At 42.3% G+C, this 24,160-nt stretch overlaps 1 protein-coding gene across 2 annotated transcripts in view; it reads left to right on the plus strand.

Annotated features, from left to right (window-relative positions):
• helq (helicase, POLQ like) overlaps positions 1-23,608 on the plus strand; it is a 26,979-nt gene extending 3,371 nt beyond the window's left edge. Inside the window, exons 4-18 of one of the 2 annotated variants that reach the window (XM_084324072.1) lie at positions 2,069-2,269; positions 3,331-3,403; positions 3,523-3,620; positions 4,129-4,227; positions 4,718-4,863; positions 7,676-7,915; positions 12,101-12,242; positions 12,330-12,434; positions 13,770-13,977; positions 17,716-17,873; positions 18,100-18,198; positions 19,499-19,672; positions 21,244-21,357; positions 22,480-22,614; positions 22,978-23,608. In XM_084324072.1, coding sequence (XP_084180198.1) covers positions 2,069-2,269; positions 3,331-3,403; positions 3,523-3,620; positions 4,129-4,227; positions 4,718-4,863; positions 7,676-7,915; positions 12,101-12,242; positions 12,330-12,434; positions 13,770-13,977; positions 17,716-17,873; positions 18,100-18,198; positions 19,499-19,672; positions 21,244-21,357; positions 22,480-22,614; positions 22,978-23,013 — 2,028 coding nt within the window. In that variant the 3' untranslated portion in view covers positions 23,014-23,608. The remainder of the gene's footprint in view (positions 1-2,068; positions 2,270-3,330; positions 3,404-3,522; positions 3,621-4,128; positions 4,228-4,717; positions 4,864-7,675; positions 7,916-12,100; positions 12,243-12,329; positions 12,435-13,769; positions 13,978-17,715; positions 17,874-18,099; positions 18,199-19,498; positions 19,673-21,243; positions 21,358-22,479; positions 22,615-22,977) is intronic. The other variant, XM_084324071.1, reaches the window with a different exon arrangement.
• Positions 23,609-24,160: the final 552 nt, after the last annotated feature.

Below are 24,160 nucleotides of genomic sequence, written 5' to 3' on the forward strand. Positions count from 1 at the left end.
TGCCACAGCATAGAAGAGGATGCTGGCCACAACAGACTGGTAAAAAGACTGCAGCAGTTTGTTGCACACATTGAAGGACCTGAGTCTCCTCAGGAAGAACAGCCTGCTCTGTCCCTTCCTGTAGAGGGCCTCTGTGTTGTCCGACCAGTCCAGTTTATTGTTCAGGTGTACCCCAAGGAACTTGTATGAGTCCACCATCTCCACATCCACCCCTCGGATGGAGATGGGAATCGGGGGGGGCCTCTTCTTGCCCCTCCGGAAGTCCACCACCAGCTCCTTGGTCTTACTGGTGTTGAGTTGGAGGTGGTTGCTGTCGCTCCACCCCACGAAGCTCTCCACCAGGGCTCTGTACTCCTCCTCATCATCGTCGGTGATGTAGCTTACGATGGAGGAGTCGTCTGAGAACTTCTGCAGGTGGCACCCGCTGGAGTTGCGGCAGAAGTCTGAGGTGTAGAGGGTGAAGAGGAAGGGTGACAGCACAGTTCCCTGGGGGGCGCCGGTGTTGCTCACCAGTACGTCAGACTGACTGTCCTTTAGTCTGACGTACTGTGGCCTCTCAGTGAGGTAGTCCTTGATCCAGGCCACCAAGCCGTGCTCCAGCTGCATCGCAGAGAGCTTCTCCGCTAGCAGTGACGGCTGGATGGTGTTGAAGGCGCTGGAGAAATCAAAGAACATGATCCTCACTGAGCTGCGCGGCTTCTCCAGGTGCGTGTACGCTCTGTGGAGCATGTAGATGATGGCATCCTCCACCCCGATGTTTGCCTGGTATGCAAACTGCAGGGGGTCGAGGGAGTCACGCACCAGGGGCTTGAGGTGTTGCAGGACCAGTCTCTCAAACGTCTTCATGACGTGTGACGTCAGAGCGACTGGCCTGTAGTCGTTGGGGGTGCTGGGACGTCCCTTCTTGGGCACCGGGACAATGCAGGAGGTCTTCCAGAGCTGGGGCACCCTCTCCAGCCTCAGGGAGAGGTTGAAAAGATGCTGGAGCGGTGCTGCCAGCTGCTCTGCACATACCTTGAGCACCCTGGGATTGGTGTTGTCCGGTCCTCTGGCCTTGTTTACATTAATTTTGGAGAGCTGCCTACTGACCTGACTGGTTGTGATCGTCAGGGTTGGGGGTGGTGGGCAGTCTGCTGGTGTTGGGGGTGGGGTGCCGTTGCTGATGGGTGTGGGGGGGTGGGGGGGCTGCTTTGTAGGTGTGATCTGGTGCTGGTGTCGATGGGTGGGGGGAGGGGTGTGGGGAGGCCACTCTGGTCAAAGCGGTTGAAAAACGAGTTGAACTCGTTTGCACGCTCTGGAGGGCCCTCCACAGCTGTGCCCTGCTGTTTGAAACCAGTGATCTTCCTGACCCCCGCCCACACCTCCCTGGTGTTGTTGGCCTGTAGTCTGCCCTCCAGCCTGTCCTTGTAGCTGACCATATTCAGGTGCGCTTAATAGTCTGGAAAATTACAGTATATTGCCTACCGCTCAGGCAGTTTTTTTTGCCCACATTTTGCCACTCATCCAATTTTCCTTCATACAACACTTCACTCCTTGGTTCCTCAGCAATACACATGCCAAGTGTGAAGTCGATCGGATGAACAGTTCTCGACAGCTATGCGAAGGACGGATATACAGACGCACGCAGACATACAGAGATTCCTTCCTTCCTAGTTAGATCAGATGGTACAGTATTTGGATGGTCATCGTTTGCCATTCAGCCACTCATCCCCCCCCCGACACACCACAAACCACCTGGGCTGGTCCTTTATACCGGCAGCCATCAGGCTCTACAACAAAGGGCTTGGCGGCCGGATCTGTTGCCAGAACTATCATTGTCAGAACTCGGGACTTGAGAACTAGAACTAGAGACTCACATCACCGTACTGACTATCTTGTTTTTGTACTTTTTATATTATTATATTGTATTTGTATCTATACTTTTAAGTGTATCTATAGGACTGAAGCTATGCATCCCCCACCCTGTACCCCCCCCCCATGGTGCTTTGACACCCGAATTTCCCCAAGGGGATCAATAAAGGATCATCTTATCTTATCTTGTTCTCAATCGTCCCCCGTGTATTTGCAGGTGCGTGGGTTAGCGAGCTTTGGCGTGGAGCTGGACTTCATGGTGGAGGAGTACGCCGGCAGTAAGGGCCGGTTCCCGCCAGTAAAGAGGAGGAAGACCCCGTCTCTGTACATCGCTACTATAGAGAAGGCCCACAGCCTGGTCAACTCTCTGATCGAGACCGGCAGACTGGATAACATAGGATTGGTGGTCGTTGACGAGGTACAGACACCTGTTTTAGAAACATTATGTAGCGACTGTGAAAGTTGAAGGGCCCCTAGCCCTATTTCCTACTTGCCAATGATGTTATTGATCGCCATCCGCAGCTCCAGCTATTAATCGGACCAGTGGCTTTACAGTGGCCCCATTACTTTACATTAGTCTTATGGCTAATTTAAAGGAACACGCCGACATTTTGGGAAATTAGCTTACCGTCTTCTCCAGAGAGAGAGAGAGAGAGACAAGATACCAGTTTCCTCTCTGTGCGTTCAGTAGAAAGCTATCTGGCTGCATGTTAGCCTAGCTTAGCACAATGAATGGACATGGCCGGTTAGCCTTTAGGAGAGGTGTTAGTCGGACAATGCCCAGGCTAGTAACCGGCCATGTCCACTTCCATTCATTGTCCCAATCCATTCCAAAATGTTGGCGTGTTCTTTTTAAGGAGGAGCTGGGTAGCCAATATGAAGCACAGGATGGATTGTGCTGAAAAGGCCTAACCCTTCAATATCATCAAACCCTAACCCTGTCTAGATATTATATTTCTGAAGTATAATTAAACTACTGTTGTGTGCAGATTTCAATAAAACAGGCAATTCGGAGTTGAATGTACATGTTTGTTTTATCATTTGATTCATTACCTTTGAAAAATAAAAGCGGCAGTAAATTTGTTGTCGTCAACTTTTCACAGAATGTTTAGAATATTTCTTCCAGCAAGGCACGTAACCATAGGTAACCCCACTTCCCAAACAATTCATGCAAAGCAAAGATACACCGCCCACTGCTTTTATTTTTCAAAGGTAATACATCTGTAAAGACTCATCAAATGCTAAAACAAACGCATACCTTTGACTCAGAATTGTCTGTTTTATTGAAATCTGCACAGCAGTAGTTTGTTTATACTTCAGAAGTACGGTATTTACGATCGAGGTGTTGACAACGGGGACTGCAGTGGTTGCTAGCTTACTTGTAGGCTAGATAGAGGTAAGATTTCTGAAACTTGACAAATTCTACTGAAGTGAAATATCCCTTTTAAGCAAGTTGTGACCTTTATCTTCTCTATTCAGCTTCACATGCTGGGTGAAGGCAGCAGAGGGGCTATTATTGAGATGACCCTGGCCAAGGTTCTGTACATGAGTAGTAAGTGTGTTTACTTCAAGTATTTTTTTTCACCAGTTGTATCTGTTTCTTTTCATACCACTGTCTTTAAAAATGTACAGGAATTACATGAATGATCCCTACTACATATTCATTTTCAGAAGCAACTCAGATAATTGGAATGAGCGCCACCCTGGGCAACGTCGAAGATCTTCAGAAGTTCCTGAGAGCTGAAAATTACACCAACGACTTCAGGCCTGTATGTGCATTTTCAAATCTAAAAGTGTGCAAACCACTCGGATTTTGTGGTATTTGCAGACTCATGTAAAACTCGACCATCGCCAACCACTGATGTGTTTCAGGTTATTTATGCCTCCACTACTAACCAAAAAGTCAGACAAAAAGCCTCATCTGTCGTGATTTCTTATGACTAGGGTATCCTAGTGCTTGCTTTTTTTTTATTATTGATATTTACATTTATCCTAGATTCTGTTGCTTGCAAAACATATGGTTACATTTTTTTTCTTTGATCACAAAAAATGGGGAGAATCAATTTAAATAATTCTGACATCTTTTTTTTCATTCACACCTTTGGCTGAGATTTGGTTGTGTAAGCAGACAAGGACTGATACAAAGCTAACTGGTCTTACACAAAACGTATTTCCTGTGAGTCGCCAGTAGGGGGAAGAGTGGCTAACTGTGAGTCGCCACTAGGGGCAGAGTGGCTCACTGTGAGTGAACGTGTGACGAGTGTGTTGATGTTCCAGGTCCAGCTGAACGAGTATGTGAAACTGAACGACAGTATATATGAGGTGGTCCCCAAGGAGGACGAGTGCTTCAGGTTCTCCCGTCTTCTCAACTTCAAGGTATAATAAAGAACAACCACAGACTCTCATTCATCTTCATACTCGCACCTAGACACACACGTGCACACACACACACACACACACACACACACACACACACACACACACACACACACACACATACTTTCACCCCCCCCCCCTACTCCTCCCCTGTTTATTTATTTTGTACATAGGCTGTGAATGTGTTTATTTGCTTATGTGTATGATTCTTAACTGTTTTTATTTTATTATTAATATATATATATATATATATATATATATATATATATATATATATATATATATATATATATATATATATATATATATTTTTTGTATTCCTGTTGGGGTTTCTTGAACCAGATCGACATTGTAAATAAGAAACCTGTTCTTAATGTTTTATCTGGCTAAATAAAGGTTAAATAAATATAGAACCAGCAAGTTTTCACAATTCCATTAGCTAATTGTCAGTTCAATGACTCGACACACATCCGCTGTTGGTCTCTCCCAGTACTCCAGTGCCATGCAGAAGATGGACCCGGATCACATCGTCGCCTTGGTGACCGAGGTCATTCCAGCAAAGTCTTGCCTCGTCTTTTGCCCCACCAAGAAGAACTGTGAAAACGTGGCGGGGATGATCTGCAAGTACCTGAAAGAGTAAGTGTACCAAGATAAGATAAGATATTCCTTTATTTATCCCCTTGGGGGGAAATTTGGATGTAATTTCTAGCATGGGGGAGGGGAGGCACAGGTATGGGCAAGGTAATAGTAGAAAGACTATTACAAATGTGAGAAAAATAAACCAATGTTTTGTCTGTGACCAGTCGCAACTGTCTGTGTACAGTGTAAACCAGGGGTCAGCAACCTTTTTGACATGGAGTGCCTGTTTGAAATATAGTTGTAACTAGTGTGCCTCAACAATATTCCATGCATCGTAATTTTTTTTTCTCATAATCAGGTATTTTTAATAATTTTTACATTATTACATCATTATTGTTATTGTTATTATTAACAATATTATTATGATGGTTGTATCAACCCTAAATCTGAGTTGGGGGGGGGGGGATGCAATGCAGACAAACAGCTGCATACAGTGCGACCATTTCACTCACATTTGCCCATTCATTTTTGGACACATCACACACCATCGGTGTGTGTACTGTACGTGTGCTGTCATAGCTCCACCTACAGGCCTAATGGAGAACACCAGGAGAACACCAGGATGTGAATGGAGGGTGAATGTGAGGTATATCGTGTAAATAAGTTTTGATTGATCGCAAGACTACACTGTAAAAAAAAAAATAATAATAATAATAAGTTACCAGAACTTAAAAATATTGAGTTCAGTTACTGTGCATTAAGGTTTTCAGTTTTCAATCCATAATAAGTTAACAGAAAAATAAGTACACAACTACATTATTTCAACCTAATAAAACTATATTTATTGTCATTGTTTTAAGAACACAAGTTGACTTGGTAATACTCACATTTTGAGTAAAAAAATTTGCTTTTAACATGTGCAATGTTCAATGAAATAGAAAAATAAATAATACAATTTGTTGATTAATCCCACTGGTCACAATGGTGACCGTAATAATGTTTTTGTTATAAGGCTCTGCAAATGTTACTGAATGATGTAGAAATGTATTTCCAGCTAAATTGAAATAATAAACAAATAAAGGGTCTCAATTAAATATGTGGTAGTAAAAAGAACCTGTGGGAGGATTTCAACAAGATAAATGCGACAACAGTGCAAAATATTTCACTATAATATTTCAAAGCAAAAAAAAAAATATTATATATATATATATATATATATATATATATATATATATATATATAATATTTTTTTTAATGCTGCCCCCTGTGCCTATGAAAATGCCCCCGCGTGCCTATGCAGGCACGCATGCCTAGGGTTGCCTGGTGTAAACAATATAATATAATTTTTTTATGTACTTTATTGTGTCAATAAAGTCCCTCTACATTTAGAGTACACACACATATACATAGTCACACATACATGTATGCATATACACTAGGGGTGTAAAGGTACGCATATCCGTACCGAACAAGTTTCAGTGTGTACCGTACCGTACCGAACGGCTGTGTAGTGTACCGAACGAATACAACAGTATGTTAACCACTAACGACCGCCCACCGGGGGCTGTTTTTTTTCACAATCTAATATAATAATATATTTTTTTATTTTATTTTTTTTACAATCGATTATTAATTTCAATATAGAATATTCGTTGACAGCCCTACAAGTACAATTAGTTACTGCACACTACATCACCCCTGAGTGGAACATGGAAAGCCAAACTTTCCCCCACTGTACCGAAAACCGTACCGAACCTTGACTTCAAAACCGAGGTACGTACCGTACCGTGGTTTTTGTGTACCGTTACACCCCTAATATACACACAAATGTACATGTGTATATTGTAAATCTTGACACATTTTTTTATTTATTTTTTTTACCCATCACCCATACAAAAACATAAACAAAAGAGTGGGTACCAGTATAGATGTTACTGATCCTGGACTGGTAAACCTATCCATCCATCCATAGTATACATCCAATATCCATCCCTACTCGTCCCCACATATATATACAAATACAAATAAAAAATAAAATAAAAAAAGGGAAAAGGGACTTGAATTTTCATTATAGGTGTAGGCCTACGGGGTATTGAGTAGTACAACAATTGAGTAGTAGATCAAAGATAACTCTTCCTACTACTACTGCTACTACTACTCTAGTTTTCTATTACTGTTTCATGTTACTTAAATCCTCATCTCAAAGCAATATAAACAATATAATAAAAAAAATATGAGAGCGATATAATTAACTATGAAAAAAGAATATGAGAAAAATAAACGGTGTAAACAAAGCTCCACCACCAGCCAGCCAACGAACCAAACAACCACATCCTTTGTTCCTATGTTGATAGTGGCGACCATAGACATAAAATAAAGGCTAGATGACTCACCCGCGCTGCTGGCCAATGGAGACCGACGTTGCCACATGGTGGCCATCTTGCCACAGGCAGCACGCTCACTCATAACATGAATGTCTATGGCGCACGTACTATTGAAATAACCACAGCTTGCTAAATTCTCAACCAATTTTCAAATGGTTTGGTTTGTTATAAACGCCAGAGATGTAGTTATCATACTGCATACTTATAATGGACTTTGATATGAAAATCATTTCAACATGTCCAAGCATCCTGAATCATAGCCACGTTAATAACGTTTGGAATAAACCAACCCGTTTGTAAATCGGTTGAAAATTTTGCAAGCTATGGTTATTTCAATAGTACATGCACCATAGACATTCATGTTATGAGTGGGCGACTGGGTGTGCTGCCTGTGACAAGATTGCTGCCGGTGAACTACGCTGGAGACTCCGCGTTGCACCATCTAGTTATATATATATCTATGGTGGTGACTCTGTGTCCTTTAGGGCGTTCCTCGAGCACAAGCAGGCAGAGAAAGCCTCTCTCCTGAGAGAGCTGAAGAGCAGCGGGAACGGCTCGGTCTGTCCGGTGCTTCGGAAGACTGTGCCGTACGGCTTGGCTTATCACCACAGTGGGCTGACCAGCGAGGAGAGGAAGCTCGTGGAGGAGGCCTATTCCGACGGCGTTCTCTGTCTGCTCACCTGTACCTCCACTCTGGCTGCAGGGATCAACCTGCCTGCACGCAGGTATGTTTAATTTAAAAACCTTTTATTTAAACTCAAAAGGCAACTGAGGTTTCCCTCATTTACAGTCATGTCGAGTGTACATATACTACATATGCATAAGTATAAGATCACATGGCATATAAAATCATAACAAAGAAACAACATGACCAGCCAGTCACTAGAACAGGTTCCATAGGTTCCAAAATGTCATATGAATTGTTGAGGACTGTAGTTTAATTAACCTCTTAACTTGCACCGGCCCGAAATCGGGCCCTCATGCCCATGCACACAAGTCACGGCACTTTGCGAGCGTCTAGTGTCTCAGGGCTGCATTTTTCGCAGGACATATAAATGACCGTTTCCGTTTGAACGCCACCTCACTCGACCAAATCCGTGCCTTGGTTCTCGAGTTACATGACTATGTCCAGCGAGCGTCTTTTTATGCGCCGCACGTCAAATGACCACCCCGGTCAAATCTTTTTTTAAATATTTGTAATTTGTATATTGCAACCGCTACAGAAAAATGTGAGTACACAAGTTCAACTCAAGTTCAGACCTCTGTTAATTCATTTCATTAGCACTAAAAGTGATTTATCTTATTTGCATTAGTAACTCCAGAATATTATCTTTTCAAAAGAGACCAGGCTCATGCATGTGCTATAAGTATAAAGTATAAAGCTAAGCTTTGTAAAAAAAAGTATGCAGTCCTCAAAAAAATTGCCACTTTTCTGGGTGCCTGAGGTTAATAGTTCAAAGGTCATATATTATGAAAACCTCACCTTTTCAGTGCTTGTGTACATGCATTTGGGTCTCTGTTGGTCTGTCCACAAACTGAAATAAGACAACCCAGTCAGATTCCTCTGGGCTGCCTAGGTCAGAAAACATGTGCATGTACAAAATGCCGGCTTGCTCATAGACATTCTCATTTTGTTTTTTCTAAAAATATGTTTCTGACAACATTTAAGGTGAGAAGTAAAGCAGCTTAATAGGGCTGCAACGATTAGTCGACATAATCGACGACATCGATCATAAAAACTCGTCGACGCAGACTTCTTGCGTCGATTAGTCGTTTAAATTTTTTTTATTATTATTATTATTATTTTTTATTTTTTGCACTACCTATCTTTGTGAAAGTGGCTTCTCAGCTCTGGTCCAGCTGAAGACTTCTTAGCTTAAATAACAGACCGACAGTAAGTTTGGGGGAACTAATGGGATAACTGGGGTTGCAACAAAAGTGCAACTAGGGCTAAAAACACAATGAAATAAAATAATAATAATAAATAATATATCCTTTTTAGCAGGGAACTAATGGGATAACTGGGGATGTTGTTTTCTCCTGACAAGAGTCTCAAAGTCTGGGGTGATGGTAGACAAAGCAACTCTGAGGTCATGCTCAATGTCCAATCTGTTCCTCTGCTTTGTCTTCAGCTGGACCAGAGCTGAGAAGCCACTTTCACAAAGATAGGTAGTGCAAAAAAATATATAATATATATAGAATTTATATATATAGAATTTTTTTTCGATTAGTCGACTACCAAAATAATCATTAGTTGCAGCCCTACAGCTTAAGGTCTCGTAGTTTGACAGTTTGATCTGAATTTTGTGAGTCAGGCGTGCCAGACTTTGGCGAGCTGCAGCTCATTTACATTTAAAGCTACAGATGCAGCCTGTTGAGAACGGGACTAAAACAGCTAGAATTCAAACGTAAAAAGACATATTTTGGGGACATAATAAGAGACCTATATTAACTTGTTGAACTTGTATAATATGTACAGTAAATATTATTTTAAAGACATTGTGGTCCTGTGTAGGTCAATGGGTGTAGTTGTCGATGCTCTGAGGCGAGCAACACACTAACACGACCAGGGTTAGGGGTTGCATTAATGCTGGGACCACCCATAACAAAAAATAAATAAATGGATTGGGCTCTCTCATTTTTAGATTATTTTGGTATACCTTTGCTATCTTTGGCACATGACATAAAACAGGGTTCACACAAGGTCCTTGAAGTGCTTGAAAAAAAAAGTCAAGGCCTGGAATTCTTTGAAAACAGCCAATTTTTTAACAAGGTGTTTAAAAAAGTCCTTGAAATTCAAATCAACCATTCGCATTGAAAGTGTTGTTCATCCATGATCAAATGTTTCTGAATCAAGACATTTTAAAATTTAAAGTGTAACCAATTGTCGGAAATTGGTTTTAACACAATGGCGCCCGACCACGGATAAATCCGTGTTTCTAATCCAACGGTTGAGGACCAACTACGGACATGTCCGTGGCAAGGTTGTTTTGGCTTTTATTCCATTGTAATAACCTACTCGATGTCACCGAGCAGCACTGCAGAAGTACCCTACTCTTTGAATTTGAAAAAGTGCATTACCGGCCAGATCCTCTTAGGGGCGCTATCTCGATAATGCAGTGTTCCCTATGGCAGAAGTTGTCTTGTTTTTTCTGGACCTTCAATGTAGTTTTCTGCTAACATGAAGCGATGCCTATAGCCTGTAGCTTGGAATACGTTTTGGGATGCGGATTTCAGTGTGCAGTAAAGGAATATATCATCAGCCAATGGACATATCGATCTACCAGATGGCGATCGATAACTGGGAAACTTTTTCACGTAAATTACATGCTGATCAGGGCTTGTTATCATAGCCAACCATCCGGTCAGCGAATGTGGCTACTGAGGCTAACGCGGTTATTGGTAATCAATAATCAGAAACGACGTCCCCGTCCCCCCTTTCATGCATTCATGGTGGACCATCATACCGATCATATCCAGTTTGAGTTTTAACTGTAGCTTCTGTATATCCGAAATGCTTGGATTTAACGTTAGTAGCTTAGCGGCCTGTATCTCGCCTTCCAGGAAATATACTAGTCCAAATCCCTTATAATGCTTATATTCAAGACGCTATAAAATGAGAACGTATTGATGAAAAAATTATTTCTTTAAGCCATTTTGAAGGGACGGTTTATGGTGTCAATTGACAATGAGAATGGACAGATAGCAATACTTAGTATAGATTTAGCTCTACAAACAACCCCACAGACTATGCAAGTCTGTTTAGAAATGCTGGCCGTCTCGAGAGTGATTTTAGACGGATCCAAGTGGCCGCGAAAGTGTTAAGACATAAATATTGGATCCGACTTTTTTTCCACAAAAAAACGCATTTAAAAGTGTATCCTTCTAACACATTGGTTGCCGTTCACGAGAATTCTCGTTTCTGTGGCCCAACGGTTGCCAAAAAACGAAGAGTCTCGTTTCTGGGTCTTTTATTCGCTATTGCCATTCATAATCCATCGAGGCACCTTGTGCAGGCTGTCCTGATTGGGTCTGAGATCGCAAGCGTCCAATACCGCCGCCTAACGCATTGCGGCCGCTATTGCACTCCATTTGAAATGATGTGGCTTGGTGTCTGGGCCGAGCTGCGGCGTGGGGGCGGGGTCTAAACACTCGGGCAAGACAAGCGGTTACAACAGATGCATAGGCGAGCGCCTACCCCCCCCCCCCCCCCCCCCCCCCCTTCATGTTCAATGCTAGATTACGTTGGAAACATGAATGGCGATCAGATAATTGGATTATTCTTTTTGCAGTACATCATAGACAAGGTAAGGGCTATATGTTATCAATCTTGCGTTGATCCGATAATTCTTTCCCCGCGATCGGAGCGTGTGTCTGCGGTGTGTGTGGCATGTCCCGTTGGTTGCGATCAAAGCACGGAGGGGCGGCCCCCCCCCCCCCTTTCATGCATCAATGATGAAACATAATACCGATAATCTAGCGTTGATCTCAGATTGATTATTGATCCAGGCGAGGAATGGCACGATTTATAGTGAAATGCAGTATGTGGCGGAGTTTCCTGGGATTACACAGAATCACTCTAAAACTATACTCATATTCACCACGGTATAAAATGGGAATGTATTGATGAAATTATCTGTTTTTTTTGCATATTGACCGGAATAAACTCAATGACAATCGACTGTTATTAGATTCATATCTATAATATTTAATATAGTTTTAGCCCTGCAAACACCGGCATTTATCCCCATTGAACAAAGCGCTGGCACACACGGCCCACAGCGACCTCTGGTGACTGGCACTGAATGTGTTAAATGCCCTTTTTAAAATGGAAAATAGTTCTTGGAAAAGTACTTGAAAGTCCTTGAATTTCATTTTGCAATGTCTGTGGGAACCCTGTTCCAAACCAGAGTGATCCTCCGTTCTCCATACGTGGCCACGGACTTCCTCAAGAGAAGCCAGTACAAGCAGATGGTGGGGAGGGCTGGCCGGGCTGGGATAGACTCCATGGGAGAGAGCATCCTCATCCTACAGGACAAGGACAAGATTACGGTGAACAGCCCATCGAAGTCCATATTATGATTCTTTTCTACAGGCTCTCTGTGATTCTATCTTAATAGTTTGTCTCTAAACAAACAGGCTAAAACACTTGTGTCCGCCCCAATGGAGAACTGCTACAGCAACCTGATGTACGACAATGGAAAGGGTGTTCAAAGTCTCACCCTCTCTCTCATTGGATTAAATGTGAGTACCTCTACAATGGCACTGTGTCACATCAGTGCAGTTCATACCATAGATATATATATAAAGACTAGATGGCGCAAGGCGGAGTCTCCCGCATAGTTTACCGGCGGCCATCTTGCTACAGTTAACTACTGCTTTGAGGTGAGTGATCTGCACAAACAAAAATACTCTTAACTCGCTGAAATCTTGACAGATTTCAACGGTTTGGTTTATTACAAACTTTATTAACGTGGCTATGATTGGAAGCTTGGAAGAATAAAAATAAATATATATATATATTTTCATATGAAAGTTCATTATAAGTATGCAGTATGATAACTACATCTCTGATGTTTTTAACAAACCAAACGGTTGAAAATTTTGCAAGCTATGGTTATTTCAATAGGACATGGGGCGGCGTGGCTCAGGGGTAGAGCGGGTCGTCCAATGATCGAAGGGTTGGTGGTTCGAATCCCGCTCAAGCCCATGTCCATCCCACTGCCGTTGTGTCCTTGGGCAAGACACTTAACCTACTTGCCTCGTATGAATGTGTATGCATGTGAATGAATGTTGGTGGTGGTCGGAGGGGCCGTAGGCGTTGATTATTCGCCACGCTTCCGTGAGTCTGCCTCAGGGCAGCTCTGGCTGCAATTGTAGCTTACCACCACCGGTATGACTGTGTATGAACGAATAATGGACTCTGTAAGCGCTCTGGGGTCTCTGGGGTGTCACGAAGAGCGCTATATAAATCCAATCCATTATTATTATTATTATTACATGCACTATAGACATTCATCTTATGAGTGGGCGTGCTACCCTGTAGCAAGATGGCCGCCATGTGGCAACGTCTGTCTCCGTTGGCCAGCAGCGTGGGTGAGTCATCTAGTCTTTATATATAAATCTATGGTTCATACTACCAAACCTCTGATTGATTGATTGATTGATTGAAAAGTGTTTTAACAGATTGCAGAATGGGTACAGTACAGTACAGCTCAATACATACAATTGTTAAGGGGATGCAGACCAGAGAAAGACTTTCGTCTTGTTTACATCAGGGTCCCCCATTTTCAATTCATCATAACATATATGACATACATGACATACAGATAGACAGTACTGCTACATCTATACATTTATGACATATCAGATTTGCAAATACAGTACTGTTTGTGATACAAAAGTGTCCAGAAAAAGAGTGTATATACATTTGACGTAGAAACTGTACATTGGAACACATTGAAATGTTACGGGCAGTAATTCTGCCTGTAAACGCACAAGTCACATGTGTCACTCTCATAGCGGTCTTCGATGTTCATCATGTGATTTTTTTTTTCTTTTTTTTTTATCTCAATGAAGATTGCCAACTCTGTGTCAGAGTTGAAGGCCTTCCTCTCTGGCACCCTCCTGTGTGTCCAGGAGAGGGCGCTGTGTGTGGAGAGGAGCCTGTGGGACGTCCTCCAGGAGTGTCTGGAGCTTCTGAAGGAGAAGGGCCTCATCACCGTCTCCACGGGCCCACAGGGTGACGCTCTGCAGGTCACTAAGCTAGGCAGAGCAACCTACAAAGGTGAGCAGGGGTCGCACAAGGTCCTTGAAGTGCTTGAAAAAAGTTGAGGCCTGGAATTCCTTGACAACAGCCCATTTTTTTACAAGGTGCTTAAAAATACTTTTAATTTCAAATCAACCATTCGCATTGAAAGTTTTGTTCATCTATGATCAAATTGTTCTGAATCGGGGGGGCAGGTGGCGCACGGAGATTACGTTCGTCACCAACACCGGGAGGCACTAGGATTCGCCTGTTCGAATCCAGCTCCCGGCGTTGCTATCAGCTTGGCTGTCCTCTCACGCTGATACAATTGGCTGTATCAGGGGGTGGGAAGCTGAAGGGTGGGTCCTGGGCGTTGTGGACAGCGACCCCTACAGTTCGGTCGGGGCGCCTGCTCAGCGAGGGTTGGATCTGAGGAGAGATAGTGTGGCCTCCCACACGCTACACTCTCCCCGGTGAGAACTCCAGGTTGGCCTGCCCCAGGCTGCACATGCGTCGGAGGAAAGCATGTGACAGTCTCCGGTCTCCCGGACCAACAGTAGGGGAAAGTACGCAACAACCAGGAAGGGTGGGATGGGAGAAAAATCGGGAAAAAGGAGGGGAAGAAAGATAATAAAAAAAAAATAATAATAATTGTTCTGAATCAAGATATTTAATTTTTTTTATTTAAAGTGCAACTAATTGTCGGAAATTGGTTTTAAGCCATAAATATTGGATCAGATAATCTTTCTATAAAAAAAAACTGCATTTCAAAGTGAAGTGTATCCTTTTAAATGCCCTTTTAAAATGAAAATAGTGCTTAGGAAAGTACTTGAAAGTCCTTGAATTTCATTTTGCAATGTCTGCGGGGAACCCTGGTAAGTGACTGATAGGCAGGATCCACATTGTAGCTCTTTTCAACAAGTTAATATAGGTCTTTGAGATACCCCTCTGTTTCAGTCCTGCACTCAACAGGGCTGTTTTTGTGCCAAGTGAAGTGAGTCACTTTTATCATACAAATATGATAATTATTATCATTATCTAATGGTGCACAAACCTGTACCGTCTAATGAAATTCAAACCAAACTGTCAAAAGTAGGCGGCATACGTAGATCAAACATGACTCAAGAACCAGCAATATCATATCACACTTACCATTAACTCATTCACTGCCAACAACGATTAAACTCGTTATTGGCCACCAATCGTTGAACGCCAACAACTAGTATACTCGTTATTTGCTCATTATTTCTTTTATTCGATATTTCCGTTCATTATCCATCCAGGGAGCCTGGTGTTATCATGGGTCTGAGTCTGAGATCGCTAAAGTGCAATACCGCCGCCTGGCACATCCTTTGAAACTCTCTGTATTCGGGTGTGCGTTGATGAAATAGGTCCGGGTGGACTTTTCCTAGTCGGGCATGACGTGCGCTTATAACGCATGGATTTATAAGAATCAAACACTCCCGATTCATGTTCTTTGGTGGATTATGTTATGGACACGATCGACATCAATACTTGGAATGGCGATCAGATAATTGGAATATTCTTTTCGGGGTACATCCTAGTCAAGGTAAGGTAAATATGGTATCAATCTTGCGTTGATCCAAGAATGTTTTCATTGCGATCGGAGGGTATGTGTGTAATGTACTGTGAACATGTCATTAGCCCTGAAAAAAATTACGTCGTCATTTTTACCCATCTATGAATTTGATGCCCGTCTGTCTTGTTTTTGTTTGTTTTCAAGATATTGCCATAATCGGATTTAGTAATTTTTTTCCATACTTGGAGAGAAATATTCATGCTTTTGTTTCCTTGTGCCCAAACTGCTGTGACACAATGTTCTCATGCCTTAGCCATTCAGAAGTGGCCTGGGCTCCAAACTTTCATTGGGTGCCGGTCAAGTTGATTTAAGTTATTTAGATTACTTTCGAGGCGTTACACGCTCAGGTAGCACTCTATTCTACTGCGCTGTTGCACCCGGTGTCCCTGCAAGCTCCGTTTCCTCCAACCAGCGTCTCTTGGTGAACCAAGTCTTTTGGAGTCGCTGCCTTTTCACTCTGGAACCGCCTCTGCGCCTCCTCTCTAAGTGTCAGATTGTCAAGACTATTTTTATTTTATTTAACCAGGCAAATCCATTAACTCATTGGACGCCACGGATTGTCAAGACTATTTTTATTTTATTTAACCAGGCAAATCCATTAACTCATTGGACGCCACGGATTAGCCTCATCCTGTAGTAGCTACCACTGTAAACGATGAGAGTTGCTCACCTTGTTTGCAGGGCTATAACTATTTAAATATTATAGCTATGTATGTAATACTATGGCCCATTTGACATCGAGTATCTATCGTTCAAGTTGTGAAAAAGGAATATTTTTTCCATTCATACATTCCCGTTTTATACCGTGGTGAATATAAGTATGGTTTTAGAGCAAATTCCTGGGAGGCTAGTATTAGGCCGCGACACATATTATACTTAATCCATTGTCATTTCGTCCCACACGCTACAATAAAAAATTCAAATGCATATGATCGGTTTATTATGTTCCATCATGCATGCATGAAAGGGGGGGGGGGGGGGTCGTTTCTAGGGTTGGGCATCGTTCTCGGTGCCCAACCCTAGTCGTTTCTGATTAATTGATTGTCAATAACGGCATTCGTTAGTACAACAGCATACGCTGATCAGGGCGATGGCTATGAAAACTATGCACAACCAAGCTGAAATTGACGTTACATTGCTCTTACCTGTGGCCGATGAGATTCCAAAAAGAATATTCCAATTATTTGATTGCCATCTGGTAGATCGTATGTCCATTTGGCCCACGCCATAACCCCCCACAGCATAATGAATCCGGCGTCCCGAAAGCGATTCAATGCGATCGGGTAGACCCCTCGGTCCAGGCTACTCGAAAACTCCGCCCGGAGGAGTTTCAATGATACACAGAGTCATACACAGTCACAAAGGAAGTGCAACATCGGCCGCATACCACCAGGCGGCGGTATTGGACCTTTGCGATCTCAGACACATTGCATAATGGTACCACAGCCTTCCTGGATGATTTATGAATGGAAATAGCGAATAAAATAAATAACGATCCAATAACGTATATATACGTGGTTGGCGTTATTCGATTGGCGGACAAATGCGTATATATGCGTGAACGGCGCTGAATGAGTTAAGAACAAATTCTTATTTACAATGATGGCCTGGCAAGAGACAACGCCTCTTGAAGGGAGGGGGGGGCTGAAAAGGAATTCAGGATTAAGCATTTCCGACATACAATATAATTATGTTGAATGAATGAATGAAAACTTTATTTAACAGATTTCAGAATGGGTACAATACAGTACGGCTCAATACATACAATTGTTAAGGGGATGCAGACCTGAGAAAGACGTTTGTCTTGTTTCCATCAGGGTCCCCCATTTTCAATTCATATAGTTATTACATACAACAAGCAATATAGCAGTGAGAGGCCACCATGACAGACAGGGGGTTGAGGATGTTACTGGGTTGAGAAACAGTTGCAGGAATCAGTGAGAATGTTCATCAGAGTGCTTCAATGTTGACTTAGGCATAAAGGTGACCAGTTTGAGAGATTTCTGTAGGTTGTTCCAGTGCCTGGCAGCAGCAGCCCTGAATGACGTTTGACCAAGTGCAGTGTATGTTTTCGGAATCTTTAGGAGAAGACTAAGACCTTAACAAGGATATCATCTGCCATGTACCGTGTTCATTTAAATGTAACTCATTGGTTTGGTCCCATCTGTCGTCCACAGGTTCAGTGGACCTGACCTACTGTGACGTTCTGTATAAAGACCTGTCTAAAGGCCTGGAGAGCATGCTACTCAACAGCTTCCTCCACCTGGTCTACCTCATCACCCCCTACGACCTGATCTCCCAGATCAAGCCCGACTGGAGGGTATACTTCAGACAGGTCAGGCCCTGGCTCCTATCAGCCACTCTGGCTCCCTGCCCCGGCCCTGCTACAGCGCCCTGTCTGTCTCTAGAGTCTGATACACACAATACATGTTGTTATATAACCGTATGAAAACCAGTGATATCGTTCAGTGGCTCTTGGGTTGTGTGTGGGCGTTAAAAGCTCTATCGTCGAGACGTCCATTAAGACTTTCTAAGAGTTTGTTTTGATGATCTCATTGCAGTTCACCTTGTTGTCCGCTTCGGAGCAGAAGATGTCTGCAGCGGTGGGAGTGCCTGAGAGTTTGGTCGTGAGGAAGGCTGCCGGCCAGACGGTGAAGAAGGTAAGGGACAAAGAAAAACACGATGTTCTCGGGACAAGTATTACTGATGAACATCACCAGAATGTATGTTGTGTCAATTGTTCTACTAAATACATAGCTTGCTGTTGTTATTATTATATCTTTTTTTCTCATTCATCTTTATTTTTACCAGGTAAGACCCATTGAGATTATAAAATAAGATATTCCTTTATTGATCCCCTTTGGGAAATTCAGGCATGGGGGAGGGGAGGTACAGGTATGGGCAGGGTAATAGTAGAAAGACATAAATATAGGCAATAAAAACTGTATTCAAAGAAAGCTATTAAAATAGTCTTTGAATCTAAATATACTTTCTTTGTGTTGATTTTACATTAATTCCATGATTTTACTCAAGTAAATAATAGCTTCGGTCTTAAGTAGAAAAATGCGATTTTTAATCTAGATTAATTACAGAAAATTGTGAGATTAATTAGTTAGATTTATCTATCTATTGACACCACTAAAAACATACAAATGACAAAATGGAGTAGTGCAAAATAAAAGTGGTTATTTTGCTTGGTTGGCTGTCTTCCTCTCTCGTCTGCTTCAGAGACGCCACAGGCGAGATCACATCCTGGGGCCGATTTGCAATCCTGCAACCGGTCGTCCAAAAAGTAATTGGAACACGTCCATGGACTAGTAGAAGTACTCATGGGAAATGGCAAATTTTCTTCATTATTGTACAGCTTTGGAAAACTACAATGATATATATCCATAAATAAACATGATTTTAAATCCTCACCGCCAAATAGCCGTTTTTACGCAGCCAACTTTCACCAAAATGTTTCACGTTAGCGGGTGTTAATGTCGGGCCCCGAGGGTATCATATTTCTATGCTGGAGGGAGTTATGGGATTATTTCATTTGTTTTAAGCCTCCCTCCATCCGATTTAAGGATTTTGTGAAGGATTATATTCAAATTGGCTATTTTAAACAGTCTTAGGGATAATCTAAATTGAAAGATTTACTTTCCGTTTGCCCCTGCTTTTTCACTCTGATCTACTAGTTTGTTGGTATGTCATCTTTAACCTCTTGGATAATAGAAATGAAACACAATTATTGTTATGCCACTTCTATTTTATTAAATACTATCTAGTAGAGAATGACAGAAGATCTTGGATCTTGATCAGTTATGGACAGGATTTAAAATCCACATTGTAGTGAGTATGTAGTATAGCAGCCCACTGAGGTACTTAACCCTTTCACTACCACACTACCAAAGGGTTAACCCTTTCATGGCAACAATACATAAGGTTAATAAAGGATCATCGTATCTGTCCCAGAACACAGACATGGTGGTGGCGAGCCGGCTGTACCTGGCCCTGGTGCTCGTCTCCCTGCTGAAGGAGACCAACCTGTGGAGCGTGGCTGAGAAGTTCCAGCTCAGTCGAGGTTTTCTCCAGACGCTGCTCAACTCCTCCTCTGCCTTCTGCTCTTGTGTGCTGCACTTCACAGAGGTATCATCACACCACACTATTTTAATACATTTTATTTGCTGCTGGGTACAAAGAATGTACAAGGAATTGACATCTCAAGCCCTGCCCCTCTTTTCTTGATCCTCCAATCGCATACTGTTGATTCCCAGATGTTTTGTCGGGAGGGAAGCAACAATTGTGATTGGAGGATGGAGAAAAGAGGGCGGGGCTTGAGCCTGGTCAATTGTCTTTGATGACATTGGTGCACACAAGGACCGTAGGACCTCACAATGCAGCCCAACAGATAGGCTATACATGTCACTCAACATATAACATTCAATACTAGGGGTGTAACTGTACACAAAAACCACGGTTCGGTACGTCCCTCGGTTTGGAAGTTGCGGTTCACGGTTCATTTCGGTGCAGTGGGGGAAAGTTTGCAGAACGTGGCTTTCCATGTTCCACTCAGGGGTAACGTAGTATGCAGTTACTGTTAAGTAGGGCTGTCAACGAATATTCTAATTAATAATCGACTTATTAAAAACATACATTAGATTGTAAAATTGATATTAGATTGTGAAAAAAAAACAGGTATTCTAGGTAGGTCGTTTGCGTTCGCCATACTATGAGGCTATGCTAAATTACAGGTAATCTCTCCTGTCTCTCCATCCGGCCCTTTGTGCAAGTTATATTTTGTTAATGAGGGGGGCTTGTTTTGATTTTTAAATTAACGTAACATATTCGTTGTATTCGTTCGTTACATAGCACGTACTTAACCGAAGGTCCCGTACTGAAACGGTTCGGTACGAATACGTGTACCGTTGCACCCTATGTACATTATTTAATATTTACATGAATATTTAGTGGCAGGAGAAATGAAGTGAGTGTCCAGTATAGTTCTGGTCCGGTGTAGTCGTTACTGGATACATAAGGAAGTTGTTACTGGATATGATAAGCAGTAATCACGCTGTGAGTGTCGTAGAACACAGATACGTTTCCTGAGGCATTAAGTGTCATTATTAAAGTGGCACAGTGCACATGATCCGAGTGCAGAGTTGTACAGACATCATTAACGGCAAAAGAGGATGTGTTAAATGCTTTGCATTGTGGGGTAGATTAGTTGGATGGAGTGACATCTTTAAAGGCGGCAGACATACTTAAAAGACATATTGGTTTCAGCCACTAGGTGTCACTAGAGCACCACCAAAACAATGTGGCGCTTACACAGGAAACACTGTATCATTGAACTAAGTTCAGATCAAACTGTCAACCTAGGCATTGCAGATCAAATACGACTTAAGATCCAATAATATATCAAACTTACCACTAACAAAGATTTCAGAAACATTCTCAACTTTAGGGAGAAAAAGAGAAACCAGGGACCTCCCACTAGCAGTGCGTTTATCCAATCCGGTGCATTCCACGTCCCGAGCACAGCAAGATAAGAGAATCCAGGCAGAGGGAAGGGTCTCCGCAGATACCACCACACACCTCTAGTGCGTCATAAGTGATGATTGAGAGGCATTATGTTTGTGTGTTTTTGCATCATTCTACTCTGTAGTGTGGGCCTTTTAATAACAGTCCCCCCATTGCACCCTCTGCATTGTGATCAGGAGCTGGAGGAGTTCTGGCCTTTCAAAGCTCTCCTGGCAGAGCTGACGCGCAGGCTGACCTACTGTGTAAAGGCTGAACTCATCCCTCTGATGGAGGTGCCGGGCGTCATGGAGGTCAGTACCCTCTGTCTCGGGCGATGGCTGCCCAAGTAAAGGGAGTCCACAGCAACACAGAGTGATATCATGTGTTCCGTTTGGTCTGTTTTGATGTATTTTAGATTAGATTTGAGGAGTGATTCTGACACGACTTTGTTATGAACAAACCAGGGTTCGCACAAGGTCCTTGAAGTGCTTAAAGTGCTTGATTTTTTACAAAAAAAAGTCAAGGCCTGGAATTCCTTGAAAACAGAAAATTTTTTGTACAAGGTGCTTAAAGTCCTTAGAATTCAAATCAACCATTCGCATTGAAAGTTTTGTTCATCCATGATCAAATTGTTCTGAATCAAGAAATTGCATATTTTTTATCTAAAGTGTAACTAATTGTCGGAAATTGGTTTTAAGTAGGGATGTCCGATATTATCGGCCGATATTGGCATTAAAATGTAATATCGGAAATGATCGGTAGGTATCGGTTTTTCAAAAAAAAGTATAATTTAATTTTTGTTTACATTTATTTAACCTTTATTTACCCAGGCAAGCAAGTAAGAACAAATTCTTAATTTATTTATTGTCAAAAGTATGCATAATGTTGTGTTCATTCCATGACGAGAGATATGTAATGTTAATTACCTGAAATTATAAAAAAAAATTGGGGGGGAAACCCAGCATATATCGGTATCGGTTGATATCGGTATTGGAAATTAAGAGTTGGACAATATCGAACATCCCTACTTTTAAGCCATACATATTGGTTCAGATTTGTTTTTTCCATATATATAAGAAAACTGCATTTAAAAGTGAATTGTATCCTTTTTAAATGAAAAATAGTGCTTGGGAAAGTACTTAAAAGTCCTTGAATTATATTTTGCAATGTCTGTGGGAACCCTGTTATGAACAAACGCACACAAAGGCATAGTGAGAAACACCATGAACCATCGAAGAGCCTAATGTCTACTTGTTACCTCTCCAAATAATCAATGTAGCATAATGATTTCAGACCCTGTCCCTCAAGTCTGGACACCCCTCATCTAAAGTGACTTGCACACACCGTGAAAGTAACACATTTCTATCAGGATACTTTGAGGCTCAAGAACTGTATTCACACTGCGACCTCCTTGTTGTGTGTGTGATTCACAGTCGAGAGCAAAGCAGCTGTACAGCGCTGGTTATAAGACACTGGCTCATCTAGCTAACGCCGACCCCGGTGTTCTTGCCAAGAGCATAGACAACATCTACAAGAAACAAGCCCACCAAATAGTGGCTTCTGCAAAAGTGAGTATTTTTCAGGTACCTCTTTTGATCCATAGTCTTTGGAGAACTCTTGACGATCCAAAGTCCACTTTAAATGATTATGCGCTCTCATAGGCCTTTCACACCGTGCCGGAGTCGGTTCCCGAACGTAATCTCGAACCGGCCGGCGCGTTCAACATAATTGGTTCGGAACATGAAAAATCGGTGCTCAGTGTTTTCTTAAGAGGGCCGAACTAAAGCCTCTGTCATGTTCCGAACCGATTATTCCCGGTTTGAAAGGCCTATCGGAGGTATTCTGGACCGGAGCCAGCCAACCGTTACTGAGTAAAACGGGCGCCTTACTATTTAATGGAATAACTGACTGGTGTTTTTTGTATGCATCAGATGTGGCGTCTTTCTGTTCCAGATGCTGCTGAATGAGAAGGCTGCCGCCCTGCAGGAAGAAGTGGACGACTTGCTAATGATGCCTCTAGATCTACCGTCTCTGGGAAAAGATCTCTAGATCTACCGTCTCTGGAAAAAGATCTCTAGGTCTGCCGTCCCTGGAAAAAGATCTCTAGATCTGCCGTCACTGGAAAAAGATCTCTAGGTCTGCCGTCACTGGAAAAAGATCTCTAGGTCTGCCGTCACTAGAAAAAGATCTCTAGGTCTGCCGTCACTAGAAAAGGATCTCTAGGTCTGCGGTCACTAGAAAAAGATCTCTAGGTCTGCCGTCACTAGAAAAAGATCTCTAGATCTGCCGTCACTAGAAAAAGATCTCTAGGTCTGCCGTCACTAGAAAAAGATCTCTAGATCTGCCGTCACTAGAAAAAGATCTCTAGGTCTGCCGTCACTAGAAAAAGATCTCTAGGTCTGCGGTCACTAGAACAAGATCTCTACAGTAGGTCTACCGTCTCTGGAAAAATATCTATATTAATTGAATACAATTATCAATCTATTCCAGACTGGGAAATCCTGGGAAAATTTCTTACAGGGCCACTTTTACACCAAGGTATAGAAAAAGGAAAGAATTGTTATGCAACAGTTTTATTTATTATGGAGAAGTTTTATTCTCTAGTTTTGTGTTTGGATTGATTGCTGTGTTTGCAGTGCCAGCTGTGTCTATATTGTTTAGCTCACTGATGGGCTGTGTGTGTGTGTGTCCAATTAAAATTATACACAAAGTCTCTGTGTTAATTGTGTCAGAATAGATGACCTATGAACTAGGGCTTGGAGATATGGCCAAAATATCATATCATATCATTGGCTGAAGAACAAAACCTCCTATCTGAAAAATACACATTTCTGAGAAAATCGTTTTCTTGCTGAATAAAAAATGTTCAAGGATACCCAATACAATACACTGTTTTTGGAATATATTACTCTATTATGTGTTAACAATACCGACCAGTTATATATCGTACTTGGCTTATCGCGTCCCGCTCTTAAGCCTATCGAGATACCTCATCTCATGTACCTATTGTACCTCCATCAACGAATAAAAAACAAATACACCCACACCTGCCGGGTCCCGCCCCTATGGAGGCGCAGCCTACAAGACAGCGGGCCTGGTCACCAAACACTCTTC

This window comes from Notolepis coatsorum, assembly GCF_963971535.1.
Source record: "Notolepis coatsorum genome assembly, chromosome: 11".
Taxonomy (NCBI): domain Eukaryota; kingdom Metazoa; phylum Chordata; class Actinopteri; order Aulopiformes; family Paralepididae; genus Notolepis; species Notolepis coatsorum.